Source organism: Lepus europaeus, chromosome 18, assembly GCF_033115175.1.
Source record: "Lepus europaeus isolate LE1 chromosome 18, mLepTim1.pri, whole genome shotgun sequence".
In the NCBI taxonomy this organism is placed as follows: Eukaryota; Metazoa; Chordata; class Mammalia; order Lagomorpha; family Leporidae; genus Lepus; species Lepus europaeus.
Genome location: NC_084844.1, coordinates 22,658,017 through 22,674,358, shown reverse-complemented (window position 1 = coordinate 22,674,358; position 16,342 = coordinate 22,658,017). Strand labels below are relative to the sequence as shown.

The window sequence follows — 16,342 nt, the reverse complement described above, 5'->3', positions numbered from 1 at the left end:
AGGCAGTTAACTCATGTGGGATCCAAGAGACTTTTTCTGTCTTCTGCCTCCCCTTTCAGCCTTCACCTCTGCTCCCATATCCTGAGACTGTTGCTGTGATACATTGCTAAGCTAGTTACAGACGGTATCTGTGGAAATGAAGCTTGATGAAAAGAAGGTTCTGCTGTCCAAGAGGAAGCAGATAGGGCTGCTTTGCTGCCCTGGTGATTGGTCACCGAGGGGCCAGGAGGCTTTGACCACTGGATTGTTCTCATTATATCTCTTATTTCAAAAATTTACTAGTCCAAGTCAGAGAAAGTGGCTCATGTGGAGTTAATCTTTAATACCCCCTCGATGGGTAGTTTTTACTGAAGTTTTCACAGGTAAACAGCCCTCAACTACAACAAACTTCTCTGGAATAAAATATAGCCATAGAGTGAATTCACTTAAAAACAGGTTCCCTGGGACCTGGAAGTAGATGGACTGTTGGATGTCTTGCTATGCATGGTTGTCAACTTGAGGTAGTGTTGATAGCTCCAAAGGAGTGAAGGACGTTTTATCTGAGCCAGGCTACCCCTAAAGGAGGCAGTGTAAAGAGCTAAACACAGAACAACGTCTGGGTCTTGGAGGGGGTGTCTTCTCTGAGAGTCTTGTCTGCTGGGCTGTTTAGGAGGGAATCCTTTGTCCTGTGTCTCAGAACTACAGTAGGGCCCAGAGAGGGACACTGCATGAGGATCAGCTTGGGGACAGACCACTTCCTCACCAAGGCTAATGCAGTTGTGAATGCTTCCAGCCCTGGAGAAAACAGGCTGAATCCAAAGACAGAAAGCTTAGGAGCCTGATCCCTTTTAGGAATTCAGGAACTTAGAAGTTTGGCCTTTTACTATTATTTGAAATTTCTGTTAGGGGACCGGAGTTCTCATAAAAAAGGACTCCATCCAAGAAAGGTGGACATAGGGGTAAGAAAGAAGTGGAACAATTTGGTAGCTGTGCTTCAGGGAGAGACGCAGGGTATAAGTGCTGGTGAAGATGACGTGGATGTGGGAAACGGAAGGAAGAACTGCACAATTGGGCTAGTGACATTCAAGGGCAGTCACCATAGAGGACCACTGGTTGTTTCAGACCCCACTGGACCCCTAGTGTGAGTGAAGATGTCTTCTTGATTACAGGGCATTCCCCTTAGCATTGTACTATGGGCCTAGACCCCTTAGGCTGCGGGATACTGTGAAGGCATTTTCTCTAAGGAAGCTGGAGAATATAAGCAAAATATTAAATAATTTATGTGGGGACATCCACTTAGTACAAGAGTAAGGAGTAAATGACAAGGATACATCATGATAAAAAGTTATTTGTATTTTTCTAGTCTTAAAACTTTCCTGCAGGTGGCTTTATGTATTTTAGGCCAATCTGGAAACTAGTATTACCCATTAGCCCTCTTTTAGTTCCAGGTGGGGACAATGCATAGAAAAAACACCAAACCAGAATATGGGAATTAGAGTCACAGAATGTTAGAACAAAAGGACATTAATTTGTTCAGTTCAGTACCATCTCTCGCCAATAAAAAGCAAGCCTGGAAAGGCTGAGAAATCTTTAGTATGTTGGGAGGAAGAGAGAAGGGAATTAATGTTAGGTACCTACTATGTGTCAGGCACTCACTGTGTTTTGCTTTTATTATCTTGATGCTTATGCACGTTGAGACTAAGGATTGGAAAGGATAAAAAGCAAATCCCTTTTATTATTCTGAGCAATGTATAGGAGATAAAGATGAGTGGTGGGCCATTTTCCTCTCCAGCCACTCAGGGCTGAACTAGAGAAAGTAAGGAGTCAGCGGCAGAGAATGAGGTTAGCCTAAGAAAGTGCTCACCAAACAGATTAAAGAGAGGAATAACTTCTCCATTCTTAAAAACCTTCTAAAATGATAATTTGAGGCATGGCTGGTAGGGAACAAGCTCACTGTTGGCTCTGAGATTGATTTTCATTCTATAAAATCAGGTCATGACCTGAGAATGTAGGATTAATCTTAAAAATAGGGAACAAATGGGGCTATTCATCCTAAAGTATCTTCAAAAGTAAATAGTGATCATATACTAGAATCCAGAGGATAAACAAATCCCTCTGGTTATTATGGTTGTTTTTTGTTTTGTAATACTGTGACCTCATATGACTAAATTTGTAAAACTTTGCAGACTTGGGGCCAAGTTCAGGGCAGGTGACAGTCTGAAAATGAACAGTTGAGAGTAAGATTGTGCTCCTCGCAGTTGTTTGGTAAAATATTCTAGGAGAGCGGCTTTGTTGGGGAGCAGTAATATCATCAGCAGAGCCATGAGTCCAAGTGCAGGACAGCCTCTGGGGAAGAGAACTTGGGGAGGAGCCCACCGTGAGGAAGCTTCTTATGAGTGAGATAGGTCATACTTGGTTGGGGGGAGTGGGGAATTGGTATCTAGAAGTCAGCATATTGATGCAGCTTATGAAATCAAACCATGCCCTAATAAGAGGAAGCCAAAGTAAAGGAATAATCAGAAAAAAAGTGGAGTTGATCAGAAACAGTTCTTTGAAAGTGAAGATAGAGGCTGTGATACAGGAGCGAGGAAAGTGAACAGAGAGAGGGGACTCGTGGAAGCAGACTTGGGTGTTTTATGCAGAGAGCTATGGATTGACCAATAAGGATGGTACAGGAAAGGAACAGGAGGAAATAAAGTTGGAGGAGCAGTCCCATGGCCTGAATGAGGAACTGGAATGCAGCAGAGCAGAACTTAAGATGAAACGATACTGAGGACTTTTAGCTGTCATGGGTCACAGGAGAGAAACTCACTAGAACCTTACTGTTCTGGTCAGACACGCAGTGGAAGAGTAGTACGAGGGGGACCAGGAGAAAGGAAGTGGGCCCACAAGAGAAAAGAGGCTTGCTGGTGGCTTGGATGTGTGGGGAGGGATAAAAGATTGCCTACAGAAGACGTATTTGCTGTTGGTGGTGATGAAAGCTTGGTGCGAGGTAGCTGCTTTGTTTCTAAGGGAGAAGTGTTGGTTTCATTAGCCAGTTGATGGGATATGTCTTTGTTCAGCACGGCAGAGCCTATGAGGGGACCCACCCCGGGGCAACAGTGGAATGTGCGCTGTGTGTCCAGATGGTAGCCCTCACCCTGGCCTTTTCAGGATGGAGAACCAGGCAGGGCAGAGTCTGTTGCTGGGTTGTGCCCACAGACTTCAGGAATCCTGTCCCATTCTGAATCTGGGAAGGAAATAGTTTTGTTGTTGTTGTTGTTTTGCCAGTTTCTTCCCCTTTAATGCTTTGAAAATGGGGTCTGACTAGCCTGTGGCAACATGTGCCTGTGGATGCACAATTCTCCGGCTTGATTCTTGGAAGGCCTTTTTCTGTCCCTCCCTGGGGGTCATTTGTATCTCTGGTTCCTGCTCCCAAAGCCATAAAGTGGGAGCCCCCATTTATTAATTGGGTTGGGACTGAGGAGGGGACCGGCGGGGGACTCTTTAGTGCGGCAGGCGGGGGTCTTCCCGAATGAGCCCATTAGCCAGCCCCAACGGCAGCTGAAACGGGGCCGCAGCCAAGTCCTCTCGGTTTCAAAAACCCTCCATCGCCTGCAGCAGATCAGAACAAGGCCTGCGGGAGCCCTTAGCTTCTGATTGCAGCTGTGAGGAAGGACAAAACAATTTATAGGAAGCCAAGTAGCTCCTGTCTCACTGTCTTCCTTTCTGACTTTGGGGAGGGGGAAGAGCGGGATGTTGTGTCCCCTCCCACCATGGCTTCTTACAGGCGCGGAAAGGCCTAAGTAGGAGCGAGCGGGAGTGAGTGTGCTGGCACTGGTTGGACGTTCATGTCCACATTGTGGATGTATTTACACATGTTCTTGCTGTCTTCCTGTCCACACAGTTGTGTTAAATCAGCTGCCACCACTTACACGAGGGCAAAGCCAAGTGTGGACTGCATCTGAGGGAGGTGGGGCGTGTTTATCCTACTCCTTCCTGTGTGCGAGTATAAAGATTCAGGGCTAGAATTAATTTCTTTTCCTCTTGATAGGAGAGGAATGGCACTTACAGGAAGGCCTTCTCCCGGGACTCGCTTGTCCCTTTGGTTAAACCTGCAGGAGAAAGGCGAGCATCTTCAGGGGAGTTTCTCTCTGCTGTGTCCCTGGGAGAAGGCTGAAGGGCGGGGATATCTCGCTTCCTCGTGGCAGGACACTGGAGCCTTCCCCTTTACAGAACCATAGCTCTCCAGAGCTAGAAAAGAGGTCCCAGCAATCCAGCCTCACAGTTTAGAGCAGGAAACAGGCTTAGGAGAGGGGAGTGCACTCCGAGTTCCCAGCAAGTTAGCGGCAGCCAGCTAGGACTGGATCCAGGAGGCCTGTGTGAGTCTAGGGGCCCAACCACAAAGTCACCCACTCTGAGAGCCCTGAGTTGCCTCAGGAAAGCAAGGAAGGACTGAGATTTTTGAGGAGCAAGGAACAGAGATTGAGGGGGAAAGGTGCATTTGAAAATCGTTAGTGGAAAAATAGATGTTGAGTGTGTTTTTACCTTAAAGAATAACGTTTCAGTGACATGCAAATTGTACAAATGTAATTTTTATGTAGACACAGGAGCTCGGGTCGATTGGGAAGTCAGTGGGATCCATGGCCAAAAATCCTAATACACTCAAGTTACCCCAAAACGCAGTGAGCATTCTGCCACCATATCTGGAGCTGGATAGCAGGAAAAGGTCAGGGGCAGTGAAGCGTCCGCCCGGAATCTCAAGCCCAGCTCCTTCTCATTACAGTGCAGCTATATTGGAAGACAAGGAAAAGGGAGAGAACAACTCTCATCTGCTCGAAGATCGAGGTGGGAGGAGGGGGTCTCTGAATGAGGGACAGGATGATAGGACTCAAAGCAAAATGAGATATTCTTGAGATCACAGCACTGTTTGGGGGAGGCCCCTGTACTCCGTTTTTATTTTTATTTTGGAGTTATTCCATGTTCTCTGATGAGGCAGATACCCCACAGCGACCTAAGCCCTAAAGTGAGTGCTCAGTTGGCTGATGTACGTGGCAGGTTCTGGAAGTCATTTCCCTCTGGTCCCCCAACTCCCTTCCCCTCTGAGAACCCCTCCCACATGCATGACAGCCCCTTCACACACTTTATCCCCTGAGCACCTAAGAGGAGCCACTGGCAAGCAGAGGGGAACAGTCCTAAGCTGCAAGCAAGCAGAACCCTGAAGGGAAAAAGGCACCTGTGGGCAGCTTAGAGATAGAGCGGCTGGTCGGGGTCAGAGGGCGAAGTGAACACTGCTGATGACAAAGACGCGGATCAGTGCAGGTCCTTTCCATTTTGTCCGTGACACCCTAACTGATAGCACAGGGGAATGTTGGTCCCCAGGCAAAGTAGCCCCTGCCCAGGGAACAGCTTAGTTCTGCTCGCCCAAATTGCGTCCAGTCTGCTGTCCCATGAACAGCACCTTTGGTTTATACTCAGCACCTTTGGTTTCCTCCCCGCGGAGCCCTTCTTGGGAAAGCTGTTCTGGACAAGAGAGCCTCAAATCTAGTGATTCAATCCACAACCAGGTGACTTCCTCCAAGCCACCTGCTGGTACTAAACATATTAACCTTTGTAATTCTTGGTTTCTTAGCTTCTATTTCTGTTGAATTTCCTAACTTATTCTAAGTATCTCTAAGTATAGGAACTAGCCTGGGAGCTAGTTCCTTGGGGATAGGAATCTTAGAACAGCCATGACTCTTTCTTCCAGCACACTTAAGGTGCATTTAAATCCTCCTGGGGGATTGAGGATTGAAGGAATTGGAGGAATGGGAACCATCACCACCACTGTTACCTGCCAACGCCATGTTCCCTGGGAGAAAGACTGAAGAACGACCTCTTTGGCATCCAGGCCCTTGTCTCATGTCTAATGTGAGCTGTCATACTTCTTTACAGGTGGTGGCAGCAGCAGGACTGGCCCCTGAGGAACTCAGCGATGTCCATCCATCGCCTCTCATCCAGAGCCTGGCCAGGTCAGTCTCTTCCACAGACTCGGAAGCCAGGTAGGGACTGAGGGCCAAGCAGAAACCACGGGCTTGCTTTTATAAGAGAGAACCCCGCTGCCGTGGTCCCAGGAAAGTCTCATCCCTGAAGATTCCCAGAGGAATTTCCTTAGCTTTTTGTTTTTGTTTAGTTGTTTTTTTAAGAATTATTTATTTTTTGAAAGGCAGAGTTAGAGAGAGGCAGAGAGAGGCCTTCCATCTGCTGGTTCACTCCCCAAATGACCCCAACAGCTGGAGCTGCAGGGGCCCAAGGACTTGAGCCATCTTCTACTGCTTTCTCAGGCCATAGCAGGGGGCTGTATCAGAAGTGGAGTAGCCGGGACTCGAATCAGCACCCATATGGGACGCCGGTGCTGCAGGCGGCAGCTTTACCCTTTACGCTGCAGGGCCAGCCCCTCCTTTTTTATTTGACGTTCTGGTGCCCTACCTTCTCATGAACAAGGTCTCCCTCTGGCTAAAGTGGGCAACCCCCTTGGTGGCACTAGCCGTCGTTTCCCTCCTGTTTGTTAATGGGCATTTCTCTACCGTGGGATGCTGATGTCAGTTACTTAGTCACTTCCGGCCCTCGCCTCTAGGACAACGCCCCCAGTGATCCACCACCCTATCCGTCCACACAGCCCTGCCTCCTGCACTGTCGTCCAGCCCTTTTTTCTTCGGCAAGGTAGGTTGGTGCTTCCCATCCCCTGCCTCTAACCCACTTCTCTCAGAGGGAGATTCTGCCTGGCTCAACGCTGTGAGATGCCAGAGGTGGAGGCCTGCCAGTCACTTCCTCCATCCCAGGACCCAGTGGGCAGGGCAGCAGCACCCGGCGCTCACTCCCACCCTTCCTGCCCGCTGGTAGGTGTGCTGCTTCCCCTACCCACTAACTCCAAACAGGCTCATATTTCTCTCTGGAAGTATTTCTGTTGCTAAATATCTCTGACAAGAGAAAGACCTTGGTGACTCAGCTCTCAGTCTTATCTTTAGAGAGCGCCCTTCCTGATGTCATATATCCATCTCTCTTGTTGATGTTGTTCAAAAGAGATTAGTAAACACAGCATATTTGACACTGGAGTGGACAGGTGTGATCAGGCAGCCCTTCTCTTGGGGGCCAGAAGTCTGAAGCCCCAAATGTGCATTCTTCCCAGTGGCCTGGCCTCCTGGGACACTGTCTGGATTTTGGAGGAAAGCTATTTTACCTGGTGCCCATTCCCCAGGACCAGGATCTTGGGCTCTGGAATCTGTCCCTGTTCATCCCCAGATCTCCCAAGACAGGGGAGAGTGGCTGGCAGAATCAGCTACTAGGTGTGCCCTAACTTGAGCACAGATGTCAGCTCTCTTGTGGGATCTGTGGAGAGTTGGCTGGGTGGCAGGCAGAACACCTCCCTGCCTCCTGGGCAGAGGAAGTGACATCGGCTTATCCTCTTGACCCTAGGCCTCCTCTGTCAGCAGTGCCTCTCCCAAGACTGCAATCCAGACAGCACAAGCAGCAGGCCCCGATCAGTGCCAGCTCTGGTAAGGTGCTCCCTCCGGTGGCAGGCATCTGCCTGGAGTTAGATGTGGAGCAGGTGGGATGGGTGGATGGGGCAGGTGTTAGGGAGTAGGAAACATCCTTGGAAGTAGTCGAGCAGTAAGAATGCATGGGGTACCTTAACGGTACCCACATTTATAACTCGGCTACCTGTCTGTCAACCAGGATGTCTGATAGAGCAAAGCAGCCTTCCCCTCCCCACCGCACCCCACCCTACCCTCCATCCCCACCCAACACAGGTTGGGAAGCTGCAGTCTTGGTTTCTGCCACACGGGGGCGCTGCTGACCAATTAAAACTCATGGCTCTTAGCAGACAGTTGGGGTGAAGAGCACCCTTTTCCCGAGATAGGGGTCAGAAGCACTCCCAGGGAGCTCCAGACTGAAGCCCAAGAAGCCAGAATAATCAATACAACTTATTTTTCCTTAAAATGTCCTAGGGCTCTCAACACTGCCCTACCAGTCTGACATATCAGGGTGCTCCCTGCTGAACTTGTGGAACCCCCCCAGCACCAGGCACTAAACACCTTGCCTGGCTGCTTCTCTCCCTCAGGATGCAGCAGCTCCAGCTCCAGCGTCCTCTCGTACTCCCCTTGCCTCCACAACAGGAACTGTCCAGCCTAGGAAAGATTGAGGAGAAGATCTGGTTTTCAGGGGACAAGTCTCTTATAATTATTCTAAGAAGTGCCTTTGTTAGTAAGAAAGTGCTACAGGGGACTGAATGCTGGGAGAGTCCCCATCATTCCCCGCAGTACAAGGCAGCAGAACCCAAGACAGTCTGGTGGAGGTTTGTGTGGCAGCGGACAACCCGGAGCTTTGAACCCCAAACGGTGTCAGGATGCTACTTTGGCCTGTGAACCCCGTGCCCACTCTAGACCATGTAATGGCTCTGCTGGGGATGCCAGGTAGCCACAGGGCCCCTGAAGGGATGCGGGCCCCATGGTTGACCCTCAGTCTCCAGGAAGCCCTTCCAGCTGAACAGACTAAGGGAGATGACAGAGGCTCTCCTCCTCCTTTCTACCCCATGCCTGAGGGCCCCTCCCCAGGAGGACAGCTTGATTAAACAGTCGGTGCTGCTAGAATTACTGCACAGCTGGCGCTCCCCCCAGCACCCCGAGCAGAGCAGCAGCGCAGATTAAAATCTCCAATTAGCGTTAAAGTGAAGTGAGGAGGTGCTGAGGCTGCCAAGGAGGCCAGGCGGGGGCCCTGGGTCAGCCGAGCCCCCACTCATGCCTGGATTCCGAGTGCCACCCTTAGTCACCCCTTCTTTTCCCCCAGCAGCTCTCAGTGCCATTGGCTTTGCATGTCTTGGGGCCAGAGTGCTTTTCAAGGCAGGAGTCCAGTGTCTCACCTGGCTGAATGCTGGCAATGCCTCGGCAGGATGGAGGAGAATGAGAGCAGTCAGTGCCCGTCAAGGGGGTGCCCTCACCACAGCCTTCCAGGCAGCCAGACCGTGGTGACTTCACACAGCTGCTGCTCCTTTTGCTTAGAGAGAGGGCAAACAGGACAGGACCCTCCGGGCCCTCTTGTCTGTACGGTCTGAGGGACATGGTACCCACATGGACATCAGTGTCTGTATCTTTTATCGTGTCTGACCCATCTGCTGCTCCCTCCCTCCTTCACTCAGCTTTCCTGGGAGCAAGGGTAGGCACAGGCAGGCTTGGGAGCATGGCCATGCCCTGCCACCTGAGTCCCAGCTGGCTCCTCATTATCTCCTTCCCAGTTTGGGGAAGAGCAGAGATAGGCCTGGAACAGAGGCCTCAGTCTCTCAACCCTTGACCATCACACCCCTTCCCGAGACCCCTACCCATCTCCACTTCTGCCCTTCACCCACCAAGCTCAGCAAGAGGGCAGACCAGCTTGCCACACCCTCTCTGAGTGCCCTCTGCCCCTTTAAGGGAAGTGGAGGTGGGAGCCCAGCTGACTGAACCTGCTCACACCTCCAGAAATTAGACACCAGGGCATGGTGCCACCTCCCAGGCTGGCACATGCTACCCTGGCAGAGGTTCAAGTAGCCCCCCCCCATACTCCCACCCCATGTCTTCTCTCTCTTTTTCTTCCTCTCTCTCTCTCCGTGTCTCTCTCTCTCTCTCTCTCTCTCTCTCTCTCTCTCAGCTCAAAGCACAGCTGAGCCTTAAAAGGGGGGTTGGGGGTGGAGAGACCAAGCTGGGGCAGGGGGGTGTAGAGCTCCAATAGCACGTTTTCACCTGCCATTTAATTGGATGTATTTTTAATTAATGGGACCTCAGGGACCAACATGAGACAATCTGATCTCTGAATAGGGACAGGGGAGGGATTGGGTAAGGGAGGAGGATTGGGCCACTGGGTGCGGTTACCAGGAACCCGGGCCCATCAATCACTGGCCACTTTGCGTTCTGGCATGGAAAGCAGTGAGGAGGAGGAGGAGGGGAGGCACTGGGGAAAGGTACCAGGATTTCCCCCCAACCGCCAAGACCTCCAAGAGGGGTGGAACTGCGCTGGTGGACTCAGGTCTGGAACCCCCAATTGCGGCAGGATGTTAGGGGAGGCTCTTTCCTTGCTCCTGGTTGTGGGGTGGGCCAGTCCCCAGAATGCTGGGAAATTGTCCAAGGACAGCGAGGACAGAGCTTTGAAGACCTTGAACAGGACAAGAGCTAGGGACCATGGTGAGAAGGAGAAGGGCAGGGTTCGGAGAGATTTCTATTACTTTTGACATAAAATAAGTGCCATGGAGGTGACAGATACACAATGACGTGCCAGCGAGGCCAGGTGCCTCTGGGGTGTGAATCATAGACTCTGACTGTTGCAGAGAAGGGAGTCTGGAGCTCATCTTGCCTGACCCCTTCATTTCACAGATGTGGAGACCAAGCCCCCGTGGAATCCGGCCCCGGAGTTCCTGTGTGGTCCTGATCTGGAGAGTTCCCAGGAAGACAGGGAAAGGAAAGGTAGGTGGGTATGGGAGGGAGAGTTGAGGGGACAGGGTAGGCAGATGTTACTCTCCGTTGTCTCACGCCTCTGTCCCCTTCATCCTGGAAACGACTTAGGGGAGTTGGGCAGGTGCAGCCCCTGTGGAGCATTCTGGGGCACATTTCCTTCACACAGCCTCTTCCCGCCCCATCTCATCCATTCTCTTGCTTCCAAACAGCCTCCCACTGCCATGGAATTTTGCCACGTCCTCTAAGATCTACAGGGAGGGAAATGTACCAGCTACCCCAACTCCTTAACCAAGAAATCAGTCCCCCAGTCAAGAGCTTTTTAAAAATCTTATCACAGGTTTCCCCACCACAGTATAAACCACTGGAGAAGGGTAGTGAGGAGTGGGCTTGTATCTAAGCCTAGAACAGAGACTTCAGATTCAAGGGCCAGAAGACGGGCTCGGCAGTGCCCCTGGAGTCCTGCGGTGTCCTGGCCCTAGAGCTCCCAGTCAGGTCCCTTCCAGCTCAGGTATCCTGGATATCCTAGCGAGAAGGGCAAGTTTCCAGCTGCCCCAGTCCACCCCTTGCTTCCCTCGCTGTTCACACGCCAGGGTTAAAGAGGGAAGGAGTGAGGGAGAAAGGGACTCTTCCGTCAGGTTGCCAGAAGTGGCATTTCTGAACAGCTGCCTCCTCCCTCAAACAGTTCAACATTCTTCGCTCTGTGCTTCATGTAGCTAAATTGGGGTGGGGGCAAGGATGGAGAGCTTAGACGGCAATGCCGCTAGAATCTGTCATACTCTCCAGGCCACCGGGAGCTTTCCCGTGCCCCCAGAATTGTTTTATCTCTGTTTTAGGAGCCCAGCTTAGCCCCTGCCTAAGTGCCCCCACCCTCACCCTGCCCTGCCGTTAGACCCTCTGAGTCATCTCCTTCTCTTACTGCGGGTGGGATGAGAAGAGCCCGCTCACATCCCCCCAAGACAGAACATGAAGAATCCATACAGGACCCCTGTCTGCCTCCAGGGCCCTTGAGTACTGGGGAGAGAACTGTGCCAGGATCCTGGGAGCATACTGGAAGGGCTAACAGGCCCTTCAAGCAGTCGGTCTAGATTCTACATGTTTCTTTAAAAAGGACCAGAGCCTCCCTACCTCTAAGCTCCACCAGGTGTGCCTCACTCTCCCAAGGTTTAGCCAAGGGTGCCAGATCTACAGCCTGGAGTCAGAGCCTGGAACCAGCTCTGGAGTCCAGAAAACCCCTGAGCCTTTGCAAAGAAGAGGGGTAGACAAAGTGAGCGGAAGGCAAAGGCCGCGTGCCTGCATTCTGGAGGACAGGGACCAGCTGGGGTCTGTCGAGGGTTTAGTTTTCACGTCAATGGGACTTCTTTCTCCTTCCCCTTCAGTTCTTCCTACTGCCTGGGGAGAGACCTGGATGCCTGAAGCTCCCACCTTGACCCCTTGAAGTTGCTGTGCGGGTCCTTTCTCTGGAGCGCCCACAGCCATCGAGGAGAAGGAAGGCAGAGAAGGGGCCAGCCTGAGCTGGCCGTTCCTTGGTTTCCATCAGCAGTCAGGGAGATGAAACCGACCAGAGAGGAAGCCAGGAGGGAGATTCCTGAAACAGCAGCCTTTCCCCCATCTCTCTTGCTCCACCCTCACACACGACAAGTCTGTGCACTCGAGTGTGCCACTCTCCCTGGCTGGCGACCCTGCTCTGCCCCACACAGAGCACTGCTGGGGTCTCTCGTACTCCTTGGCTCACTCATCTCCTTGTGTCTGTGTTGCAGATGCCAAGGGATGAAGGTGGGGTTCTGGCCCTGAGAGTAGGGATATGGTGGGCCCTGGAGTCCATTGGGTGCATATTTGTCTGTCTGGATGGAAGGGAGGCACTGGCCAAGGCCACTGGCAGCTAACCAAAGCCCAAAGTCCCAGTGACTCATGGCAATGGAGCTGGCTCTTGGAAACAGCAGGGGAAGGGACTCCAGCCCTGTTGGAGCTCCTTTTTGGCCCCCATTTCTCCCCACTCTGAGCTCTGTGGATGAAGTTTCATCTGGATCCTGGGGGCAAGGTGAGACCCTAGCTGTGAAAAAGAAGGAAATGGGCGAGAAGAGAGCAGGGCAGGCTGAGCACGCCAGTGAAAAATGCCCCAGCCAGGGAATGATAAGAGAGGCCAGTTAGTCCTACCCTACTGTGTCCATTGGCTGCACAGAGGGCATTGGGCATCCGTTGTGCTGGGGCAGCTCGGTGGCCCTGGGCACCTTCCAGAAGAGCTTTCCAGACAGACACAGCCACTCTTCCCTGCCCTCGTTTGTTGCCCAGATTTTTGGGTACCCAGCTGACACCAAATTTTTAGAAATAGAAACAAACACACAACCCAGAAAGCCAAAAGACACTATTACAAGATGGGAACCTGAAAGGATTAGCACCTGGGGTCAGTACTGTCCCCCTGGGACAAGAGAGCAGCAGTGAGGGGTGCCTGGCTTGGCTGAACCAGGATCAGTACAGGCCGGGAAGTGGCTGCAGAACCACAGATCTCAGAAGTGCCGACGCCCGCCTCCCTCACAGGCCAGGTAAGCGATGTGCATCTTCTCCATGCATCCTCAGTCAGGGGGAGGAGAGGATTGTGTGCTGGAGGTCATACCCAGAAAGAGGCCGTAAGTGGCCCTGGAGAACTAGTCATGCCTGTGCAAGGGGAACAGTTGAGGATCTTGGGTGCCAGTGGGTCCAAATGCATGACCATAAAGGCCCCGTACTTGAACCTCAGAGAGCAGTGGGCTCAAAGGATGGGCACTGGGACAGAGCCTCAGTTCTCATTTGCCTACTTCTGTGCTGTCCAGTGCTGGCGGCTCTGCTCTCCAGCTAGGGTGAGGAGCCCTTTGCATAGCTGCTCCTGGCGATACAAAGACAGCTTTGGTTGGGGAAACAGACAGACCAGCCCACTCTTCGTGCAAGGACGTGGGACAGCCCCACTCCCCCAGCTCTCTCTCTGGCAGCGTTAGAAGCCCAGGGCCCTGCCAAAAAACCCATAATAAAGCTCAGTGCTGAACTAAACCAACACATCACCTTGGCCCTGGGTAAGGGGAGCTTGGGTGCACCAGGTGGGGTGTAGGCAGGTGTGGGGAGCTCAGCTGCAGGAGAGAGAAGAATCCTCGAAGCCTCGTGTTCCCTGGTCCTTCTCTTTCCCAAGCCTCTTTCCCTGCGCCCTGCTCTTTCACCTCCTGTTAGCCAGCTGCACTCCCGGCCACCGTATCCCCTCCAGTCTGCGAGGACATGGTAAGCAGTCTGTTTCCTACTCTTTTCTCATTCTCTCTCTCCTCTCCAAGCTCCCATCTGAGCTTCTTTCCATGGGATCTGACCCCAGGATCTCCAGCCTGACTCCCCCTGATCCTGCGAATGGTGCTGGGGTAGGGAGGACCCATCCGTCTTCATCATCCCCGCAAGTATAGCCAGGCCAAGACTGGTATGTCCACCTGCATCAAGGGCCCTGGCCTGAAGCAGAGGGCAGCCCTGGTGATGCCATGGGGCCCTGGCCCTTAACTGCGTGTATGCCTGTGCATTGGGCACACTGGTTTATTAGTGTTATTTCAGCATTGTGATGCAGAGAGAGTAAGTGTAACAGCTGCTCCTTGCTTGCAGTGTTTATTGTTACCTAGAGACAACCTCCTGGCTTTTTCCCAGCTCCCCCTCCCCCCCCCCCCCAGCCCAACCCCCTCCTTGCCAACAATCCTGCTCTCCCTACACTGATGGGAAATTTATAGCTTGCCCATACTATGCCTTTAACCCTCTCCTGCCCATAGGGTAGATGGGCCAAGGGAAGCCAAAGAGTAATGGGCATGTTGGGCCCCAGCAGGGTGGAATAACCTATGGAGGCGGGAGAGAGATGTGACACTCTCTCTCCATTTTATGTGTCCAGTTTCAGGCCCCAGTTGCCCTCCTATCTGTTACGTGAAAAAAGAGGAAAGATCTTTGGACCTAGCCTTAAGATCCCAGCATCTTCCCCACAAAATTATTCCCTTCCCTGGACATCTCTAAGCACCTGGCCAGGTTGTCTGGACCTAAGGTAATACTGAAATGGAGGGGATGACTTCGGAGTGGCAGAGGCCTGGCCTCTTCCTTTCTGTCTGAGAGAGGCCGCTCTAGAGACGGCACCCAGTGAGACAAGCAAGAGGCCTGGCTTGAGAAATGCAGGCCGGACCACTGCAGCCAGGTCAATGCCAGACAAGCCTGCGCTCAGCCTGGAGGAAGAAACTCCGCCTGAGCCCAGCACTGAGGTCTTGAGACTGGCAGGCCCTTCTCCAGGCTGGACGTCTTGGTCCAGTTAGGCCGCTCCTTTCTGCCTGCCTTTCCTGCTCCATTTTGCCATGCACGTCTTGGTTTGACATAATGAGGCAGACCCAGTCATGGCCTCCACGATGGGGAAAGAGAAGCCTCTCTCTCTTCGTGAGCCAGGACCTTCTGTGGAGGGACACTGTCATCACTTCACCATCCTTGCTGGAAACAGAAGAGAGGAAAAGGGCTAAGATTGTAACAGAAAGGACAGAGATTAGACACATGGAAAAACTGACCCATGGGATGAAAGACTTCAAAATGCGTCTACTTGGGGCCGGCGCAGTGGCGCTCTAGGTTAATCTTCCGCCTGCGGTGCCAGCATCCCATATGGGCACTAGTTCTAGTCCCAGCTGTGCCTCTTCCAGTCCAGCTCTCTGCTATGGCCTGGGAAAGCAGTAGAAGATGGCCCAGGTGCTTGGGCCCCTGCACCCATGTGGGAGACTGGGAAGAAGCTCCTGGCTCCTAGCTTCGGATAGGCACAGCTCCGGTCGTTGCAGCCATCTGGGGGTTGAACCAACGGAAGGAAGACCTCTCTCTCTGCCTTTCCCTCTCACTTTCTGTAATTCTACCTCTCAAATAAATAAATAAAAATCTTAAAAAAAAAAAAAGTCTATTTCTCAGATTTTTCTTCTGCCTGCCCTGGGTTGAAGTCTGTGCCTGCTGAGCATTGGGAGAGCAGGGTTACTTCTCCAAGCCTCCCCCATGCAGCACCCCTCCCCAGCCCGAAATGCCATTAGGTCACAGGTTTCGGAGGCAGACAGCCCTGGGGTCCAGTGCCAGCTCTGCCACTTACCAGCTGTGTCACCTGGGTAATTCACTTAACCACTTGAAGTCCCAATTTCCTTGTCTGTGAAATGCAGATAAACAACTACCTCTTAAGGTTGCGAGAACTTCTGGAAAAGATGCCTGTGGAGCCCCTGGGACAGGACCTGATGCTCAGTAGGTGCACCGTCAACAGTGGCTGATGCGGTAGATGGCACTATTACTTTTGGGGGCAGCAGGACTGGTATTGCTTCCAGGGCCCCAGGATCCTTCTGCAACTGTAGGTCAAATGTGTGAATGTGCATATGCCGGGGAGAAGGCCCAGAGTTTTTGTCATAATGTAGCATGGGAGCAATAGTCTCCTGAAAGCAAGTGGTCCCAATGCCTTTGTTCAGACTCCCCAAGAAATCAGTTCCCCCTTTCTCACAACTCTCAAGTCAGTAGCATCTGAGCTGCTATTCTGCCTTGAAGTACTGTTTCATCCAGGGTGGAGCTGAGTGAGAGCTGTTCAAAGGATAGCAACAACTTGCAGCTAGCACACACTTTACCATTTGTCAGATACATTCACGTGTGTTAGCTCTTTTGATGCCCAAAAGACAGAACTCAATTTGTTGGTTGTCTACTAAGTGCCAGGCATTTTTTAAAAAATGATCTATGCATTTATTTGAAAGGCAGAGTTAGAGAGAGAGAATTTCTGTGTGCTGGTTCATTCCCCAAATGGCCACAATGGTTAGGGCTAGGCCAGGCTGTATCCAGGTCTCCACATGGATACAGAGGCCCAGGGAGATGGGCCACCCTCTGCCTCCTTCCCAGGCTTATCAGCAGGGATCCAGTTTGAAAGTGAAACAGCCAGGACTAGA

At 51.9% G+C, this 16,342-nt stretch overlaps 1 protein-coding gene across 19 annotated transcripts in view; it reads left to right on the top strand.

Annotated features, from left to right (window-relative positions):
• Positions 1-15,288, top strand: part of CDK12 (cyclin dependent kinase 12) — an 80,088-nt gene extending 64,800 nt beyond the window's left edge. For 3 of the 19 annotated variants that reach the window (XM_062216590.1, XM_062216591.1, XM_062216589.1), the window contains exons 15-19: positions 5,893-5,969; positions 6,707-6,836; positions 7,414-7,493; positions 10,341-10,430; positions 11,798-15,288. In XM_062216590.1, coding sequence (XP_062072574.1) covers positions 5,893-5,969; positions 6,707-6,836; positions 7,414-7,493; positions 10,341-10,430; positions 11,798-11,856 — 436 coding nt within the window. In that variant the 3' untranslated portion in view covers positions 11,857-15,288. The other 16 variants (XM_062216598.1, XM_062216597.1, XR_009868496.1 and 13 more) reach the window with 15 other exon arrangements.
• The last annotated feature ends 1,054 nt before the right edge of the window (positions 15,289-16,342 follow it).